The 16840-nt window shown below is 40.3% G+C and overlaps 1 protein-coding gene across 3 annotated transcripts in view; it reads right to left on the reverse strand.

Annotated features, from left to right (window-relative positions):
* Positions 1 to 16554, reverse strand: part of LOC112072103 (cell adhesion molecule CEACAM6) — a 39103-nt gene extending 22549 nt beyond the window's left edge. For 2 of the 3 annotated variants that reach the window (XM_070439651.1, XM_024139520.2), the window contains exons 1-8: positions 16371 to 16554; positions 14424 to 14711; positions 14029 to 14295; positions 11060 to 11326; positions 10840 to 10914; positions 10507 to 10533; positions 10339 to 10395; positions 6996 to 7068 (exon numbers count right to left, since the gene is read on the reverse strand). In XM_070439651.1, coding sequence (XP_070295752.1) covers positions 6998 to 7068; positions 10339 to 10395; positions 10507 to 10533; positions 10840 to 10914; positions 11060 to 11326; positions 14029 to 14295; positions 14424 to 14711; positions 16371 to 16437 — 1119 coding nt within the window. In that variant the 5' untranslated portion in view covers positions 16438 to 16554 and the 3' untranslated portion in view covers positions 6996 to 6997. The remainder of the gene's footprint in view (positions 1 to 6995; positions 7069 to 10338; positions 10396 to 10506; positions 10534 to 10839; positions 10915 to 11059; positions 11327 to 14028; positions 14296 to 14423; positions 14712 to 16370) is intronic. The other variant, XM_070439652.1, reaches the window with a different exon arrangement.
* Between the last annotated feature and the right edge of the window lie 286 nt (positions 16555 to 16840).

Below are 16840 nucleotides of genomic sequence, written 5' to 3' on the forward strand. Positions count from 1 at the left end.
CTTTCATTGGATCCAAATTAAAATACCACATGTTGATAATCCCAAACATAACAACAATGTGAGCATGTCCTAATGATTTCTTAATAAATGTTGTGGTTGGTGTCTRTCWSASWCWRARWRWRKKRKWRKWAAKARWSMYMWRTRTWRWSMMGMMSTRTRTKRWCRKRKWKKASYGMGMSMRRTSMSYKYAYAAKACACAARAGAAGAGTTGGACTTAATCATACATGCACGCAAGCGCACACATGCAGGTAAGCACACAAATGCATACACACATATCCCTGGGCTCCCTTCACACCCTCGCAAGCTACAACAAATCAAACAGTACAAGGATTTCCTGGTTTGGTTCACAAACTTGCTCTAACAATCCTCAAGGTAATCAACAACATAGATGGCAGAATTCCAGGTGAATGCCACTGTGTCTTACCTCATGTTTTGATTCATGTCATTTTGCCACAAGAAAGCACGGGATGTTGTAGAGAAGCCACATGATGACTGGTAGCCCAAGAGGCGCTCATTAAAACAGTACAAACACGATCGAGTCAGAACCATGGGAAGTAATCGGCAGTCAGCGCGATGAAAGGATATTGAAATTGAGTCAGGGCTCACCTCAGAGCAAAACCAATAGGCTACATTGGTCATATGTATAGGCCTACCATTAAATAACGCAAAGCTNTTGCTAAATTGGGGGTGGGGGCAAAGGTACAAAAACTGCTGTAATTGCTAAATGGTTCACTCGATATGGATGAGAATATACTCAAATTAAAGCTGATAGTCCGTGTATAACTTCAAATCCAAAGTGCTGGTGTACAGAGCTAAAACAACAAACAATGTGTCACTGTCCCAATACTTTTGTAGCTCTGTACTTCATCTGATTGAATGCAAGTTAATATGTGCAACATTTGCCTGTGTTCCTTCATTTTAAGTTTAGATTTCATTGAAAACAGGTGCCATGCACCTGCAAATAAGATTACTCAGATGTGCGAGTGCCTTTTTGAATAAGTTTAGATTTCATTGAAAACATCTCCAACAGTTCAAACATGTTATCGATAGGCCTAAAAACCCCATGTTTCTGGTCCTCAGTTACCCACCAGGAAGACCACCAGCTGGAAGGAAGCAAGAGAGGAAAGAGCTCAGGAGACAAATCATTACTAATGACTAGGGCCAGGAGTTTTTCCTGGTCAGGTCACATGGTCTGGAAAAACTCTTGGTCTTGTTATAAATGCAACAGCAGGTGTTCTTCCTTTCCTTTAAGAACACCAGCACCAATCAGGCTTCATTGTTTCTTTCATCGGATCCAAATTAAAATACCACATGTTGATAATCCCAAACATAATAACAATGTGAGCACGTCCTAATGATTTCTTAATAAATGTTGTGGTTGGTGTCTRTCWSASWCWRARWRWRKKRKWRKWAAKARWSMYMWRTRTWRWSMMGMMSTRTRTKRWCRKRKWKKASYGMGMSMRRTSMSYKYAYAAKACACAARAGAAGAGTTGGACTTAATCATACATGCACGCAAGCGCACACATGCAGGTAAGCACACAAATGCATACACACATATCCCTGGGCTCCCTTCACACCCTCGCAAGCTACAACAAATCAAACAGTACAAGGATTTCCTGGTTTGGTTCACAAACTTGCTCTAACAATCCTCAAGGTAATCAACAACATAGATGGCAGAATTCCAGGTGAATGCCACTGTGTCTTACCTCATGTTTTGATTCATGTCATTTTGCCACAAGAAAGCACGGGATGTTGTAGAGAAGCCACATGATGACTGGTAGCCCAAGAGGCGCTCATTAAAACAGTACAAACACGATCGAGTCAGAACCATGGGAAGTAATCGGCAGTCAGCGCGATGAAAGGATATTGAAATTGAGTCAGGGCTCACTCAGAGCAAAACCAATAGGCTACATTGGTCATATGTATAGGCCTACCATTAAATAACGCAAAGCTATACAGTGTATTCGGAAAGTATTCAGACCACTAGATTTTCACATTGTTACTTACAGCCTTATTCTAAAATATATTTAAATCGTTTCCCCCCCCTCATCAATCTACACACAAAACCCCACAACGACAATGCAAAAAGGATTTGAAAAACGGAGAAATCACATTTACATAAGTATTCAGACCCTTGACTCAGTACTTTGTTGAAGTACCCTTTGCAGCGATTACAGCCTCCAGTCTTCTTGGGTATGACCCTACAAGCTTGGCACACCTGTATTTGGGGAGTTTCTCCCATTCTCCTCTGCAGATCCTGTCAAGCTCTGTCAGGTTGGACAGGGAGCGTCGCTGCACAGCTATTTTCAGGTCTCTCCAGAGATGTTTGACCGGGTTCAAGCACGGGCCACTCAAGGACATTCAYAGACTTGTCCTGAAGCCACTCATGCATTGTCTTGGCTGTGTGCCCAAGTCCGAGGTCCTGAGCYCTCTTTCATRAAGGATCTCTCTGTACTTTGCTCCGTTTATATTTCCCTTGATCCTGACTAGTCTACCAGTCCCTGCAGCTGGAAAAACATCCCCACTGCATGATGCTGCCACCACCATGCTTTACCAGAGAATCTTGTTTCTCATGGCCTGAGAGTCCTTTAGGTGCCTTTGGCAAACTCCAAGCGGGCTGTCATGTGCCTTTTACTTTGGAGTGGCTTCCGTCTGGCTACTCTACCATACCAAAGACTTATTCAGTCCCTCTTGGATCTCTCTCTCAATTATGTAATATGTTTTACCCCCTACACCACTTTCAATAACTTTGTAGAACAGTCCTGTATGCCAAATAGAAACAAATGMTTTTTGGAAGTCGATAAAGCAAGCGTATATTTTGGTGGACATGTTTATCTATCAGGGTGTGCAGGGTGTAAATATGATCAGTCGTGCGATGTTTTAGTATAAATCCAATTTGGCTTTTACTCAAGACATTGTGCTTATTAAGGAAGTTTAGAACTTACATTTATAATACCACAGAAAACCTTCACCAGGTTACTGTTCACACAAATGCCTCTAATTGTTAAGGTAAAATTTGTCTCCGTTATTATAGATTGGAGTTATGAGTCCTTGATTCCAGATGTCAGGGAAATAACTGTTTAATTTGATCACGAGTGTAGGTTTTAATACAGCCAATTTACATTTTGCACTAGTGAATTTGAGCATCTCATTTAGGATGCCATCAGGTCCGCATGTTATTTTAAATTTGAGGGCCTGAAGTTTCTTATAGAGCTCCTGGTCAGTAATTGGGGAGTCCAATGGATTTTGATTGTCCCTTATAGCTTTTTCTAAGCCATTGAACTTCATGAGTTTGGCATTGTTCTGCATTTGTGTCAATTTGAACAGTGTTGTAGTGTTTTAAAATGGGTTGTCCATATCTCACCATTTTGTATCGCTAATTCCTCATGTTTTGATTTTTAAAAATTCTCCCCAATTTTGCCAGAAGTTGTTTATGTTTATGGACTCCTCAATTAGTGTCAGCTGCTTGCTGTTGAACTGTGCTTTTTTGGTTCTGAGTGTATGTTTATAGAGTTTTAAAGTCTCACAATAATGAAGGTGTAATTCACCATTATTTGGGTCCGTGCTTTTGGTGGGATAGTGTTCTAAGTTTTTTTCCTTATAATTTTACAATCTGCATCAAACCAGTTYTCATGTGTTTTTTTGTTGTTTAGTTTATCAATTTCCGTTCTTCTTTTACCTGAATATATACAGTTGAAGTCGGAAGTTTACATACACCTTAGCCAAATACATTTAAACTCAGTTTCACAATTCCTGACATTTAATCCTAGTAAAAATTCCCTGTTTTAGGTCAGTTAGGATCACCACTTTATTTMAAGAATGTGAAATGTCAGAATAATAGTAGAGAGAATGATTCCAGCTACATACACTCAATTCGTATTTGGTAGCATTGCCTTTAAATTGTTTAACTTGGGTCAAGCGTTTCAGGTAGCCTTCCACAAGCTTCCCACAATAAGTTGGGTGAATTTAGGCCCATTCCTCATGACAGAGTTGGTGGACTGAGTCAGGTTTGTAGGCCTCCTTGCTCGCACACGCTTTTTCAGTTCTGCCCACAAATTGTCTATAGGATTGAGGTCAGGGCTTTGTGATGGCCACTCCAATACCTTGACTTGTTTGTCCTTAACTTCTCTAGGGTATGTGGGACGGTAGCGTCCCACCTCGTCAACAGCCAGTGAAACTGCAGGGCGCCAAATTCAAAACAGAAATCCCATAATTTAAATTCCTCAAACATACAAGTATTTTACACCATTTTAAAGATACACTTGTTGTAAATCCAGCCAAAGTGTCRGATTTCAAAAAGGTTTTACAACGAAAGCACACCAAACGATTATGTTAGGTATGAGCCAAGTCACAGAAAAAGACAGCCATTTTTCCTGCCAAAGAGAGCAGTAACAAAAAGCAGAAAGAGATCAAATTAATCACTAACCTTTGATGATCTTCATCAGATGACACTCTTAGGACTTCATGTTACACAATACATGTATGTTTTGTTCGGTAAAGTTCATATTTATATCCKAAAATCTGAGTTTAGGTGGGATGCTACTGTCTCACTTGGCAAAAAGCCTGAGAAAATGCAGAGCGCCAAATTAAAATTAATTACTATGAAAATTACTATAAAATCAAACTTTCATTAAATCACACATGAAAGACACCAAATGAAAGCTACACTGGTTGTGAATCCAGCCAACATGTCAGAATTCAAATAGGCTTTTCGGCGAAAGCATACGATGCTATTATCTGAGGATAGCACCATTGTAAACAAAGAGAGATAAGCATATTTCAACCCTGCAGGCGCGACACAAAACGCAGAAATAAAATATAATTCATGTCTTACCTTTTGACGGCTTCTGTTGTTGGCACTCCAAATGTATCCCACAAAACATCACCAAATGGTCCTTTGTTCGATTAATTCCGTCGATATATATCCAAAATGTGCCATATATTTGGCGCGTTTGATCCAGAAAAACACTGCTTCCAAATTGCTCAAACGTGACTACAAAATATCTCAAAGGTTACCTGTAAACTTGCCAAAAAATTTCAAACTACTTGTAATACAACTTTAGTATTTTTTTACGTAAATAATCGTTAAAATGAAGACGGGATGATCTGTGTTCAATACACGATTAAAAACCAACTAAAGCCACCTTTCTGCTCACGCGCTTCTATCTAGCAGGACACCTCGAGTGACTCGACTTCAAGATGGCCGTACTTCTTCATACACAAAGGAATAACCTCAACCAATTTCTCAGGACTGTTGACATCAGTGGAAGCCGTAGGAACTGCAAGCAGGTCGCTTAGAAACTGGTTTCCCAATAAACTCATTGAAAAGAGAGTGACCTCAAAAAACTAAAATAACTGAATGATTTGTCCTTGGGTTTCACCTGGTAAATAAGTTCTGTTATACTCACAAACAGATTCAAACAGTTTTAGAAACTTCAGAGTGTTTTCTATTCAAATCTACTAACAATATGCATATCTTACTTCTGGAGATGAGTAGCTGGCAGTTTGAATTTGTATGCTTTTTATCCAAACGTGAAAATGCTGCCCCCTACCCTAGAGAAGTTAAGCCATTTCCACAACTTTGGAAGTATGCTTGGAGTCATGTCATTGTCCATTTGGAAGACCCATTTGCGACCAAGCTTTAACTTTCTGACTGATGTCTTGAGATGTTGCTTTATTGTATCCACCAAATTTTCCTCCTCATGATGCCATCTATTTTGTGAAATGCCCTCCTGCAGCAAACACCCCACAACATGATGCTACACAACCCGTGCTTCACGGTTGGGATGGTGTTCTTCAACTTGCAAGCCTCCCCCTTTTTTCCTCCAAACATAAACGATGGTCATTATGGCCAAACAGATCCATTTTTGTTTCATCAAACCAGAGGGCATTTCTCCAAAAAAGTAAGATCTTTGTCCCCATGTGCAGTGGCTAACCGTAGTCTGGCTTTTTTATGGCGGTTTTGAGCAGTGGCTTCTTCCTTGCTGAGCGGCCTTTCAGGTTAAGTCGATATAGGACTCGTTTTCATCTCTAGGAGACGGAACGCGTCTCCTTCTGAGTGGTATGACAGCTGCGATCCCATGGTGTTTAGAACTGCTACTATGTGTGTTCAGATGAACGTGGTACCTTCAGGCATTTGGGAAACTGCTACCAAGGATGAACCAGACTTGTGGAGGTCTACAGTTTTTCTTCTGAGTTCTTGGCTGATTTCTTTTGATTATCCCATGATGTCAAGCAAAGAGGCACTGAGTCTGAAGGTAGGCCTTGGAATACATCCACAGGTACACCTCCAATTGACTCAAATGATGTCAGTTAGCCTATCAGAAGCTTCTAATGCCATGACATTTTCTGGAATTTCCCAAGGTGTTTAAAGGCACAGTCAACTTAGTGTATGTAAACTTCTGACCCACTGGAATTGTGGTAGAGTGAATTAACCTGTCTGTAAACAATTTTTGGAAAAATGACTTGTGTCATGCAAAGTAGATGTCCTAACCGACTTGCCAAAACTATAGTTTGTTAACAAGAAATTTGTGGAGTGGTTGAAAAACGAGTTTTAATGACGCCAACCTAAGTGTATGTAAACWTCCGACTTCAACTGTATATAATGTGAATCACATTTTTATTTGGCGTACCCCAACGGCATTTCGAGTACACCCAACCCTGCAGACACTCTAATCATCTTTGCTTCCGAGAACTAATCCAGGGAGGGGTGGAACCACCATTTTTATGTCTACTATATAAGACCTCTGCATCACCTACGGGTGGTCGTTGACCAGCTCCATTATAGCAATAATTAATTGATATTAAAGTATGATTGTTTGAAGAAATTGAAAGTCTCTTCTCCCTTACTTAATTAGAATTTCTACAACACTACTAAGCACTTCATGGAATGAGTTTGACACTCCTGTTCTAGATTAACCCTCTATACTTATGTTACAGGAATCAAATCATCCACAACAAATATGGTTTGAGGGTACTATAAGTCTCATACACACCTTTATTCCCCTGCCCCTTTCCAGCTTTGTCTGCGCCATCTTCCCCTGTTTGTGTTGGCCGTTAACGGAACCCCTGCAGAATCACACAGAAGGAAAATAAACTACAGCCTCTCTCCTACTGTATCAAATTCTACAATAAGTAACTTTTTTGGCGACCCAACCATATTCACATAGAAATGTGAGTTATAGATCTTTCATTCCCATTGAAAGCATAAACTTCCCATAAGAAGCGGTGGATCTATTCTATGTGTGCTATTTCTACACTTCCCGTTTCGGTTTTGTACACCAGCTTCAAACAGCTGAATATACAATATTTTTGGTTATGGAAAACATATTTCACAGTGGTTTAAATGGTACAATGATTCTCTACATAATGACTGCTTGTTTTTTCACATAAACTGAAATGAGGTAAACTATTAGAATTGTATCAACCAGGAAATGGAGGAGCGATTTCCATATACCGGTAGTCCATCTTTAAAGAAATGACTTCTGTTTATACAGTCTTAAATTAACTGGATGACTAGCCTTGTTCTGGCTGGACTCCGTCACTGCCTTTAGTTGAGCTTAGCATTCTCATTCACAGACATACTACATATTAGTATTTGTTGTGTTCACTTCTGGATGACAATGAAAAGGATACTCAGTGGCAGAATTCCAGGTGAATGCCACTGTCTTACCATCAGATTTTCCTTGCAGATTGCAACTGCATCATTCACATTTTATATATGCTAGCCCACACAAAGCTACATTTAAACTCACATGAATAATCATCACCTTCTTAAACTGTATCTGCATGTCACAAAAACATATTATTCAAATAAATGCCACCACAAATAATATGAGAAACACATTTCTGGCAACATCTCCACATGTCTGCATTGTCAAAATGGCCTCAGAAGATGTGTTAGTGTTACTACTGTACCCGAGTTAGAGGCAGTGTTCATTTTGTCACCCATTTTAGATTTTGTCTTTATGACTAAATTACCTTTAATCTTAGTCCCATTTAAGTAATTTCATCCTTAATTTTAGTTATTATCAGTCGACTCTGGGCGATTCTAGTCTAGTTTTAGTCAGTCATTTTAGTCCTATTTTAGTAATTGTAACTTTCTTTTGTTTATTAAAAACGTCATACAACCTCTAAACTCCCATAGTCCCATTTAAGTCACATAATAGTCAATGCCTTATTTTCTATAAAATAACTTATATTTCAAATCAAATCAAATTTTATTGGTCACATACACATGGCTAGCAGATGTTAATGCGAGTGTAGGGAAATGCTTGTGATTCTAGTTCCGACCGTGCAGTAATATCTAACAATTTCACAACAACTACCTTATACACACACAAGTGTAAAGGAATGAATAAGAATATGTACATATAAATATATGGATGAGCGATGGCCGAACAGCATAGGCAAGATGCAGTAGATGGTATAGAGTACAGTATATGCATATGAGAAGAGTAATGTAGGGTATGTAAACATTATATAAAGTGGCATTGTTTAAAGTGACTAGTGATACATTTATTACATCCAATTTTTTATTATTAGAGATTTGAGTCAGTAAGTTGGCAGCAGCCACTCAATGTTAGTGATGGCAGTTTAACAGTCTGATGGCCTTGAGATAGAAGCTGTTTTTCAGTCACATCGGTCCCAGCTTTGATGCACCTGTACTGACCACGCCTTCTGGATGATAGCGGGATGAACAGGCAGTGGCTTGGGTGGTTGTTGTCCTTGATGATCTTTTTGGCCTTCCTGTGACATCGGGTGGTGTAGGTGTCCTGGAGGGCAGGTAGTTTGCACCCGGTGATGCGTTGTGCAGACCTCACTACCCTCTGGAGAGCCTTACGGTTGAGGGCGGAGCAGTTGCCGTACCAGGCGGTGATACAGGATGCTCTCGATTGTGCATCTGTAAAAGTTTGTGAGTATTTTTGGTGACAAGCCAAATTTATTCAGCCTCCTGAGGTTGAAGAGGCGCTGTTGAGCCTTCTTCACCACACTGTCTGTGTGGGTGGACCATTTCAGTTTGTCTGTGATGTGTACGCCGAGGAACTTAAAACTTTCCACCTTCTCCACTACTGTCCCGTCAATGTGGATAGCGGGGGAAAAAACAAAATACTGCATAGTTTCCTAAGAACGCGAAGCGAGGCGACCGTCTGTCGGCGCCATATTCTTGATATGGCCATATCCTTTAGGCTACTACCTGGGAGCTGTGTGGGAGAGCCACGCAGGTCAGATCGCACAAATGAAAGATGTCAATTCTGCCAATGAAAGGATTGCATGACATATTCTGCATGCATGCTTATGATTGGACAAAACAAATCACTGTCAAAAGCTCAAGGACCACCATTCGCAAAGATGTTTTTTACATAAAATAGTCTAGCAGTCAACTTTAGCCCATTTCAGCAGTGAATGTAACAAATTAAAGGCCTATTATTATTTTGAGAAATGCTTTGTGAAAAGTAATGTACAAATTGCAACAGTTAATGCTCCTTATCTTCTCCCTTCAACATTGGTTTACAGCAAAATTAGTAGAAGTTCCTTGAATTTAGGATGCATTCTCCCTTTCAGTTGCATATGGTTATGACGAGATTACGGCTGTGCACTCACACACACACACCCTTCTATTTATTTCTTCAAGTATCTGTACTTCACTTTAATATATATATATTTTAAACAACTTTTACTTCCCTACATCCCTAAAGAAAATAATGGTCTTTTTACTCTATACATTTTCCATGAAACACAAAATTACTTGTTACCTTTCGAATGCTCAAGTAGAACAGCAATATGGTCCAAGGCACGCACCTATCAATATAATGCGTTGTCATTCCTACTGCCTCTGATCTGGCGGACTCACTAAACACAAATACTGCATTTGTAAATGATGCCTGAGTATTGGAGTGTGCCTGTCTGTCAGTAAAAAATAAACAAGAAAACTGTTCCGTCTGATTTGCTTTATATAAAGGAATTATGTATAAAATTATTTTACTTTGTACTTTTACTCAAGTATGACAATTTAGTATTTTTTCCACCACTGTACTTAAATACATTTAAAACAAGATACTTTTAGTCAAGTACTATTTTACTGAGTGACTTTCACTCGAGTCATTTTCTATTATGGTATCTTTACTTTTACTCAAGTATTACAATTGAGTATTTTTTCCACCAATGCACACACACAAACATCAGTGTAAAGGTCCCTAATTTTATTAAAAACAGGTTTCTGGATATCTGTGATGGGACAAAAACAACACTACTGTCCTGTGCTGGGTCCTGTTGTTTTACTTTGGGAACCCTGTTAGCAGGTTGAATATGGACCAGTCTAGTTAAGGTAACACTTACCACACATTCCACCACAATACATTCTCAAAAAGTCAATCCAGGTGTCTTGGGGATATCCTGAAATGAATAAGAGAGACTCAAATGTAAGACATTATTAAGACTGTCATTCAAATTTAATTCACATTGTAACATTTTGGAGAAGCAGTGAGTATGAAGAGTTGAACCTACCTTTTATTTTCTTCCACACCAACCAAACTGGGGAGTAAAAATAGAAATAATGTATAACTTCTTAAAGTACAAGTCGGCCTTAATATTCTATCAGCTACTTATGACTTCACCGACAATTACACGCTTAAGCTGCAATTAGAAGCCATCTTTTCTGAGAGCGCCAATAAACAACCTTCATACAGTACCTGCACATCTGAACTACTGTAAATACAGGTACAACAGGTATCCCCTTCAGAGGGTATAGCTCACTGTTGTTGCTGCTGTTATGTCAATCTATGATTCAGAAATATGTACATGTGCAGTGATCTGTTACTAGAGATGTGCTGTTCTTACCTGTTATGACGATGGCAACAAGCAATAATATGGCAACGACAACACCAACAACCCAACCACCAACTTCAGAAGGCTCTGAAATGAAAACATATTTTGCAATGATACTTTGACTGGAGTTTAACAGGTTTTCAACATAGTGCAGCATTCATTGCCTACAGTACTAGCAGTATTACTAACATATCAACACATACGACTAACACAATTATAAGTGTCCACTCACCTGAGCCAAACACCTCTCCAACTGGCTCACTGACTTCCCCTTCTCCAGCAGAGTTCTTCAGCTTGCAGATGTACTTATAACTGTTGGTTGATTTGCCAGTGTCGCTCTTAGAGACAATCAGCTGTTTTCCTATGACCTCCCACGCCCCCTCCCCCACTTTCCAGCTGTAGGTGACTGGTTCAGCATCAGTGGTGTCGCCTTCACAGGTCAGAAGGCAGGTTGTGTCTGTGATGCAGGTATAAGTGATTATGGGTTTAGGGACTGCCTCTGTAAATCCAGGAGAGAGAAAGACAAAGCAGGGACAAATGCTTGTGAGGCACTGCATCATCTTCTATTTAAAATAGGCACACACACAGAAACACTTACCGATAACAATGTATACAGTTGAAGTCGGAAGTTTACATACACCTTGGCCAAATACAGTCGTGGCCAAAAGTTGAGAATGACACAAATATTATTTTTCAAAGTCTGCTGCCTCAGTTTGTATGATGGCAATTTGCATATACTCCAGAATGTTATGAAGAGTGATCAGATGAATTGCAAAGTTTTTGCCATGCAAATGAACTGAACCCCCAAAAAACATTTTCACTGCATTTCTGCAGAAGGCTTCAGGGCGCCCAAGAAAGTCCAGCAAGCGCCAGGACCGTCTCCTAAAGTTGATTCAGCTGCGGGATTGGGGCACCAACAGTACAGAACTTGCTCAGAAATGGCAGCAGGCAGGTGTGAGTGCATCTGCACTCAGTGAGGCAAAGACTTTTGGAGGCCTGGTGTCAAGAATGGCAGCAAAGAAGCCACTTCTCTCCAGGAAAAACATCAGGGTCAGACTGATATTCTGCAAAAGGTAGAGATTGGACTGCTGAGGACTGGGGTAAAGTCATTTTCTCTGATGAATCCCCTTTCCGATTGTTTGGGGCATCCGGAAAAAAGCTTGTCCGGAGAAGACAAGGTGAGCGCTACCATCAGTCCTGTGTCATGCCAACAGTAAAGCATCCTGAGACCATTCATGTGTGGGGTTGCTTCTCAGCCAAGGGAGTGGGCTCACTCACAATTTTGCCTAAGAACACAGACATGAATAAAGAATGGTACCAACACATCCTCCGAGAGCAACTTCTCCCAACCATCCAGGAACAGTTAGGAGACAAACAATACCTTTTCCAGCATGGTGGAGCACCTTGCCATAAGGCAAAAGTGATAACTAAGAGGCTCGGGGAACAAAACATCAATATTTTGGGTGCATGGCCAGGAAACTCCCCAGACCTTAATCCCATTGAGAACTTGTGGTCAATCCTCAAGAGGCGGGTGTACAAACAAAACCCCACAAATTCTGACAAACTCCAAGCATTGATTATGCAAGAATGGGCTGCCATCAGTCAGGATGTAGCCCAGAAGTTAATTGACAGCATGCCAGGGCGGATTGCAGAGGTCTTGAAAAAGAAGGGTCAAAACCACAAATATTGACTTTTTGCATCAACTTCATGTAATTGTCAATAAAAGCCTTTGACACTTATGAAATGCTTGTAATTGTACTTCAATATTCCATAGTAACATCTGACAAAATATCTAAAGACACTAAAGCAGCAAACTTTGTGGAAACTAATATTGTGCCAATCTCAAAACTTTTGTCAATGACTGTACATTTACACTCAGATTTTCACAATTCCTGACATTTAATTCTAGTAAAAATTCCCTGTCTTAGGTCAGTTAGGATCACCACTTTATTTTAAGAATGTGAAAATGTCAGAATAATAGTAGAGAGAATTATTTATTTCAGCTTTTATTTCTTTCATCACATTCCCAGTGGGTCAGAAGTTTACATACACTCAATTAGTTTTTGGTAGCATTGCCTTTAAATTGTTTAACTTGGGTCAAACGTTTTGGGTAGTCTTCCACAAGCTTCCCACAATCAGTTGGGTGAGTCAGACAGAGCTGGTGGACTGAGTCAGGTTTGTAGGTCTCCTTGCTTGCCTTTTCAGGTTTTTCAGCTTTTTCAGTTCTGTCAACAAATGTTCTATAGGATTGAGGTCAGGGCCATTCCAATACCTTGACTTTGTTGTCCTTACGCCATTTTGCCACAATTTTGGAAGTATGCTTGGGGTCTTTGTCCATTTGGAAGAGCCATTTGCGACCAAGCTTTAACTTCCTGACTGATGTAATGAGATGTTGCTTCAATATATCCACATAATTTTCCTCCCTCGTGAAGCCATCTATTTTGTGAAGTGCACCAGTCCCTCCTGCAGCAAAGCACCCCCACAACATGATGCTGCCACCCCTGTGCTTCACGGTTGGGATGGTGTTCTTCGGCTTGCAAGCCTCCCCCTTTTTCCTCCAAACATAATGATGGTCATTATGGCCAAACAGTTCTATTTTTGTTTCATCAGACCAGAGGACATTTCTCCAAAAAGTACGATCTTTGTCCCCATGTGCAGTTGCAAACCGTAGTCTGGCTTTTTATGGCGGTTTTGGAGCAGTGGCTTCTTCATTGCTGAGCAGTCTTTCAGGTTATGTCGATATAGGACTCTGTCGATATAGGACCTGTCTCTTATACACATCTAGATGTGTATAAGAGACAGGTTTAAAGGCACAGTCAACTTCGTGTGTGTAAACTTCTGACCCACTGGAATTGTGATATAGTGAATTATAAGTGAAATAATCTGTTTGTAAACAATTGTTGGAAAAATTACTTGTGTCATGCACTAAGTAGATGTCACAACCGACTTGCCAAAACTATAGTTTGTGAACAATACATTTGTGGAGCGGTTGAAAAACAAGTTTTAATGACTCCAACCTAAGTGTATGTAAACTTCTGACTTCAACCGTATGTCCTCAAGCACTTTGCTGCTGAACTCCACAGAATAAACCCCAAAGTCTGTTTTCAACATAGGACATTTTGAATGCTGCACTACAACACTAGCAGTGTTACTGACATATCAATACATAAGACTGTAACACACTTATGAGTGTCCACTCACCTGGACCAAACACCTGTCCAATTGGATCACTGACTTCCTCACTAACAGGGTTATTCATTTTGCAGATGTACTTGTAACTGTTGGTTGATTTGCCAGTGTCGCTCTTATTGACATTAATCTGTTTGTCTAAGACCTCCCACGCCCCCTCTCCCACTTTCCAGCTGTAGGTGACTGGTTCAGCATCAGTGGTGTCACCTTCACAGGTCAGAGTGCAGGAGGTTTTGTCTGGGTTACAGGAAGAAGTGATTGTGGGTTTGGGGACTGCCTCTGTAAATAAGAGGAAAGAAACAGGAATCATTTGGGAAAATGCTTGTGAGGCACTGCAATACATAGCCTGTTGTTTCTACACAACCACACACATGTACATACACACAGATATATACACAAACACTTACTGATAACAGATAGTTTATATGTCCTGCCAAGCAGTTCGCTGTTAAACTCCACAGAATAAACTCCACTGTCTGTTTTCTTCAATCCACTGATTCTCAGCTCTCCAGTAGTCTGGTTCAGGGTTGTACGCTCTTTGAAGGCACCATAGATGTCCAGACCACCAAAATCCTTGTCCCACTCTGCCACCTTGTTCTTCCCATGCTTCCATAGGATGCTTGTGGTGGGGTCAGGCACTGTGGATTTGTCCGGTGTCAACAGGATCTCATCTCCCACTTTAAGAGAAAGATAATCTGGAAAAGCAGACATTTCATACATGTATCAGAGTATCAATGTATCCAGGGTAATACATTATGGTTAGGGTATAAATATGTGGTCCTAACCCTATTGGCATTGAAAGAGACATTATTATCAACCTTTACTGTTTATGTCTAGAATTCTGCTTGCTTGGTTTATCTGGTCTATGTAGTCTGGCCACGTTGACTAGTATTTCCCCCTCACCACCACCACCTGAGCAGAAATGTATCTAGACTACACTACAGATTAAAAAGTCTTGGTCTACATCCTGTCCACTATTATATCACTAGCTAGGTTTCCATCCAATCTGCGACAGATTTTCATACAAATATTCTAAAATCTGCATAAAACAATATGCACATTTTCCCTCCAGAGAGATGTTTCCATCAAACTGACTTTTTGCGGACAAAAGGCAGTGTGATGACGTAGTGTACTTCTTCAGAAATTCCAGCTAGGCAGGCTAACGCTAGTTTTCTAATTCATTTGCTAGCTATCATACAGTAGGCTTATATTACTAATTATATAGTTAATATAAGTAGACATGCAATCATAATTGACTGTAGCGCATTTAAAGTACCCACAAGGTACCGGTGGCTGAAAACATCGTCATCATCGCGGGACGAAGAAGTGAAAAATTGCCAGGCAAGAGCGATTCATTTAAAATTAATTCCTTCCTCCCTCACCTCTTGCCCTGCAAGTGTAGATTCGTCAGACGTCATGATACACGTCATCAGAAGGGTCCACTAATTTGTGGGGAGAGGGTGCAGTGATGCAAATTTAGCAGTTTTGTTGCTAGATTTAGCTACTTATTTTGCAAACAGCACCTAGCAACAAATGTAGCTACTTTAAAAAATGTATTTGGAACTTTTGAAGTGACTCAAACGCTAAAACCCACTTATTTTCCCTTTAAATGACACAAAAACGATTTTCTCTGTCACACACTCAGTCACAACACACGTGCCTGGCTGCAAAAGTGCGTTGTGAGTGACGTCAGCAGCAGGCGCTCAGCTCGTGCACAGGCAGCAGCAGGCCAGCAGCAATTTCAGCAAATTGCAAATCATTGTTGGCTGACTGCAGCAGCAGTATGGGTTCGACGAGCCAAACACAATGAATATAGTTGGTCACGAATGTTTGATCTCGAACAGAACTTACATCAATCAACATGCCTCAATCAAAAATAATACAGCCAGAAGTACAGAAAAGAGTTGGAGTCTGTACCTGAACAAATGTCAAATCATATTTTTTGCCGAGATGACCAGTCAATTTGAGTAACGTTGCGTATCTACGTAATGAAGTAGTTTTACGTTATCACGCAATGACATCACAACGTCATTTAGAAAAAAATCAACCTGCCTCTAACAATTTACCCAGAAAATTGAGAGGGTGTGTTAACACTGAGAGGCTGTGTCTCTTTTAAGTATTCTATCGCTTCCTGAAGGGCCTGTGTGTGCGTAGATAAACGGAATAAGGGTGCGTTCCGACCTTATTTCTCATCGAAACCCACAGACTTAGTTTAAAATCATTCTAACTTTCCATGTTGGAAATCAATATGAAGAGCGTGTTAAGGCTGTTGTCCACCCATAATTTCGCTATACAAGTTTGATTTCAGAGTGCCGTGTTTTTTTTTTTTCAGTGCGGCAGTTGGTTCAACTTACCTCGGGAGACCACCGTTCGCGCCAGACAAAGCCAGAAACACAATCTGATGAGCGTTAGTTTAGGCATATGCGCTAGTTAGCTAGCCTACTTCTGATCTTTATTTCCCAAGGCTGTGAAAGTGAAATGTGGTTTAGTTCCTCCCTCTGCATGCGTCGTGACCGCTTGTTTGAAAAGAAAGTAAAGTTCTTCTTGTTCTGTGGATTTTATATAGCGGTTGGCCACCAACTTTAAAGTGCATTACCGCCACCAACTGGACTGGAGTGTGGACCAGAGACAGTGAAGGTCTAAATCCTACACAATAATCTCGTCTCCCTAAGGAAACGAAATACATAATTAAATACTACATCCCCTGAAGATTTCCCCAAAAGTTTAACTTAATCCTGTCTCTTCAACCGCATTACTCCTCAAATCTAATAACAATCGCTCCCTTTCACATCTTTCTGGCACTGAAATAGAACATCTTCCACTG

This window comes from Salvelinus sp. IW2-2015, unplaced genomic scaffold (assembly GCF_002910315.2).
Source record: "Salvelinus sp. IW2-2015 unplaced genomic scaffold, ASM291031v2 Un_scaffold1825, whole genome shotgun sequence".
Lineage (NCBI taxonomy): Eukaryota > Metazoa > Chordata > Actinopteri > Salmoniformes > Salmonidae > Salvelinus > Salvelinus sp. IW2-2015.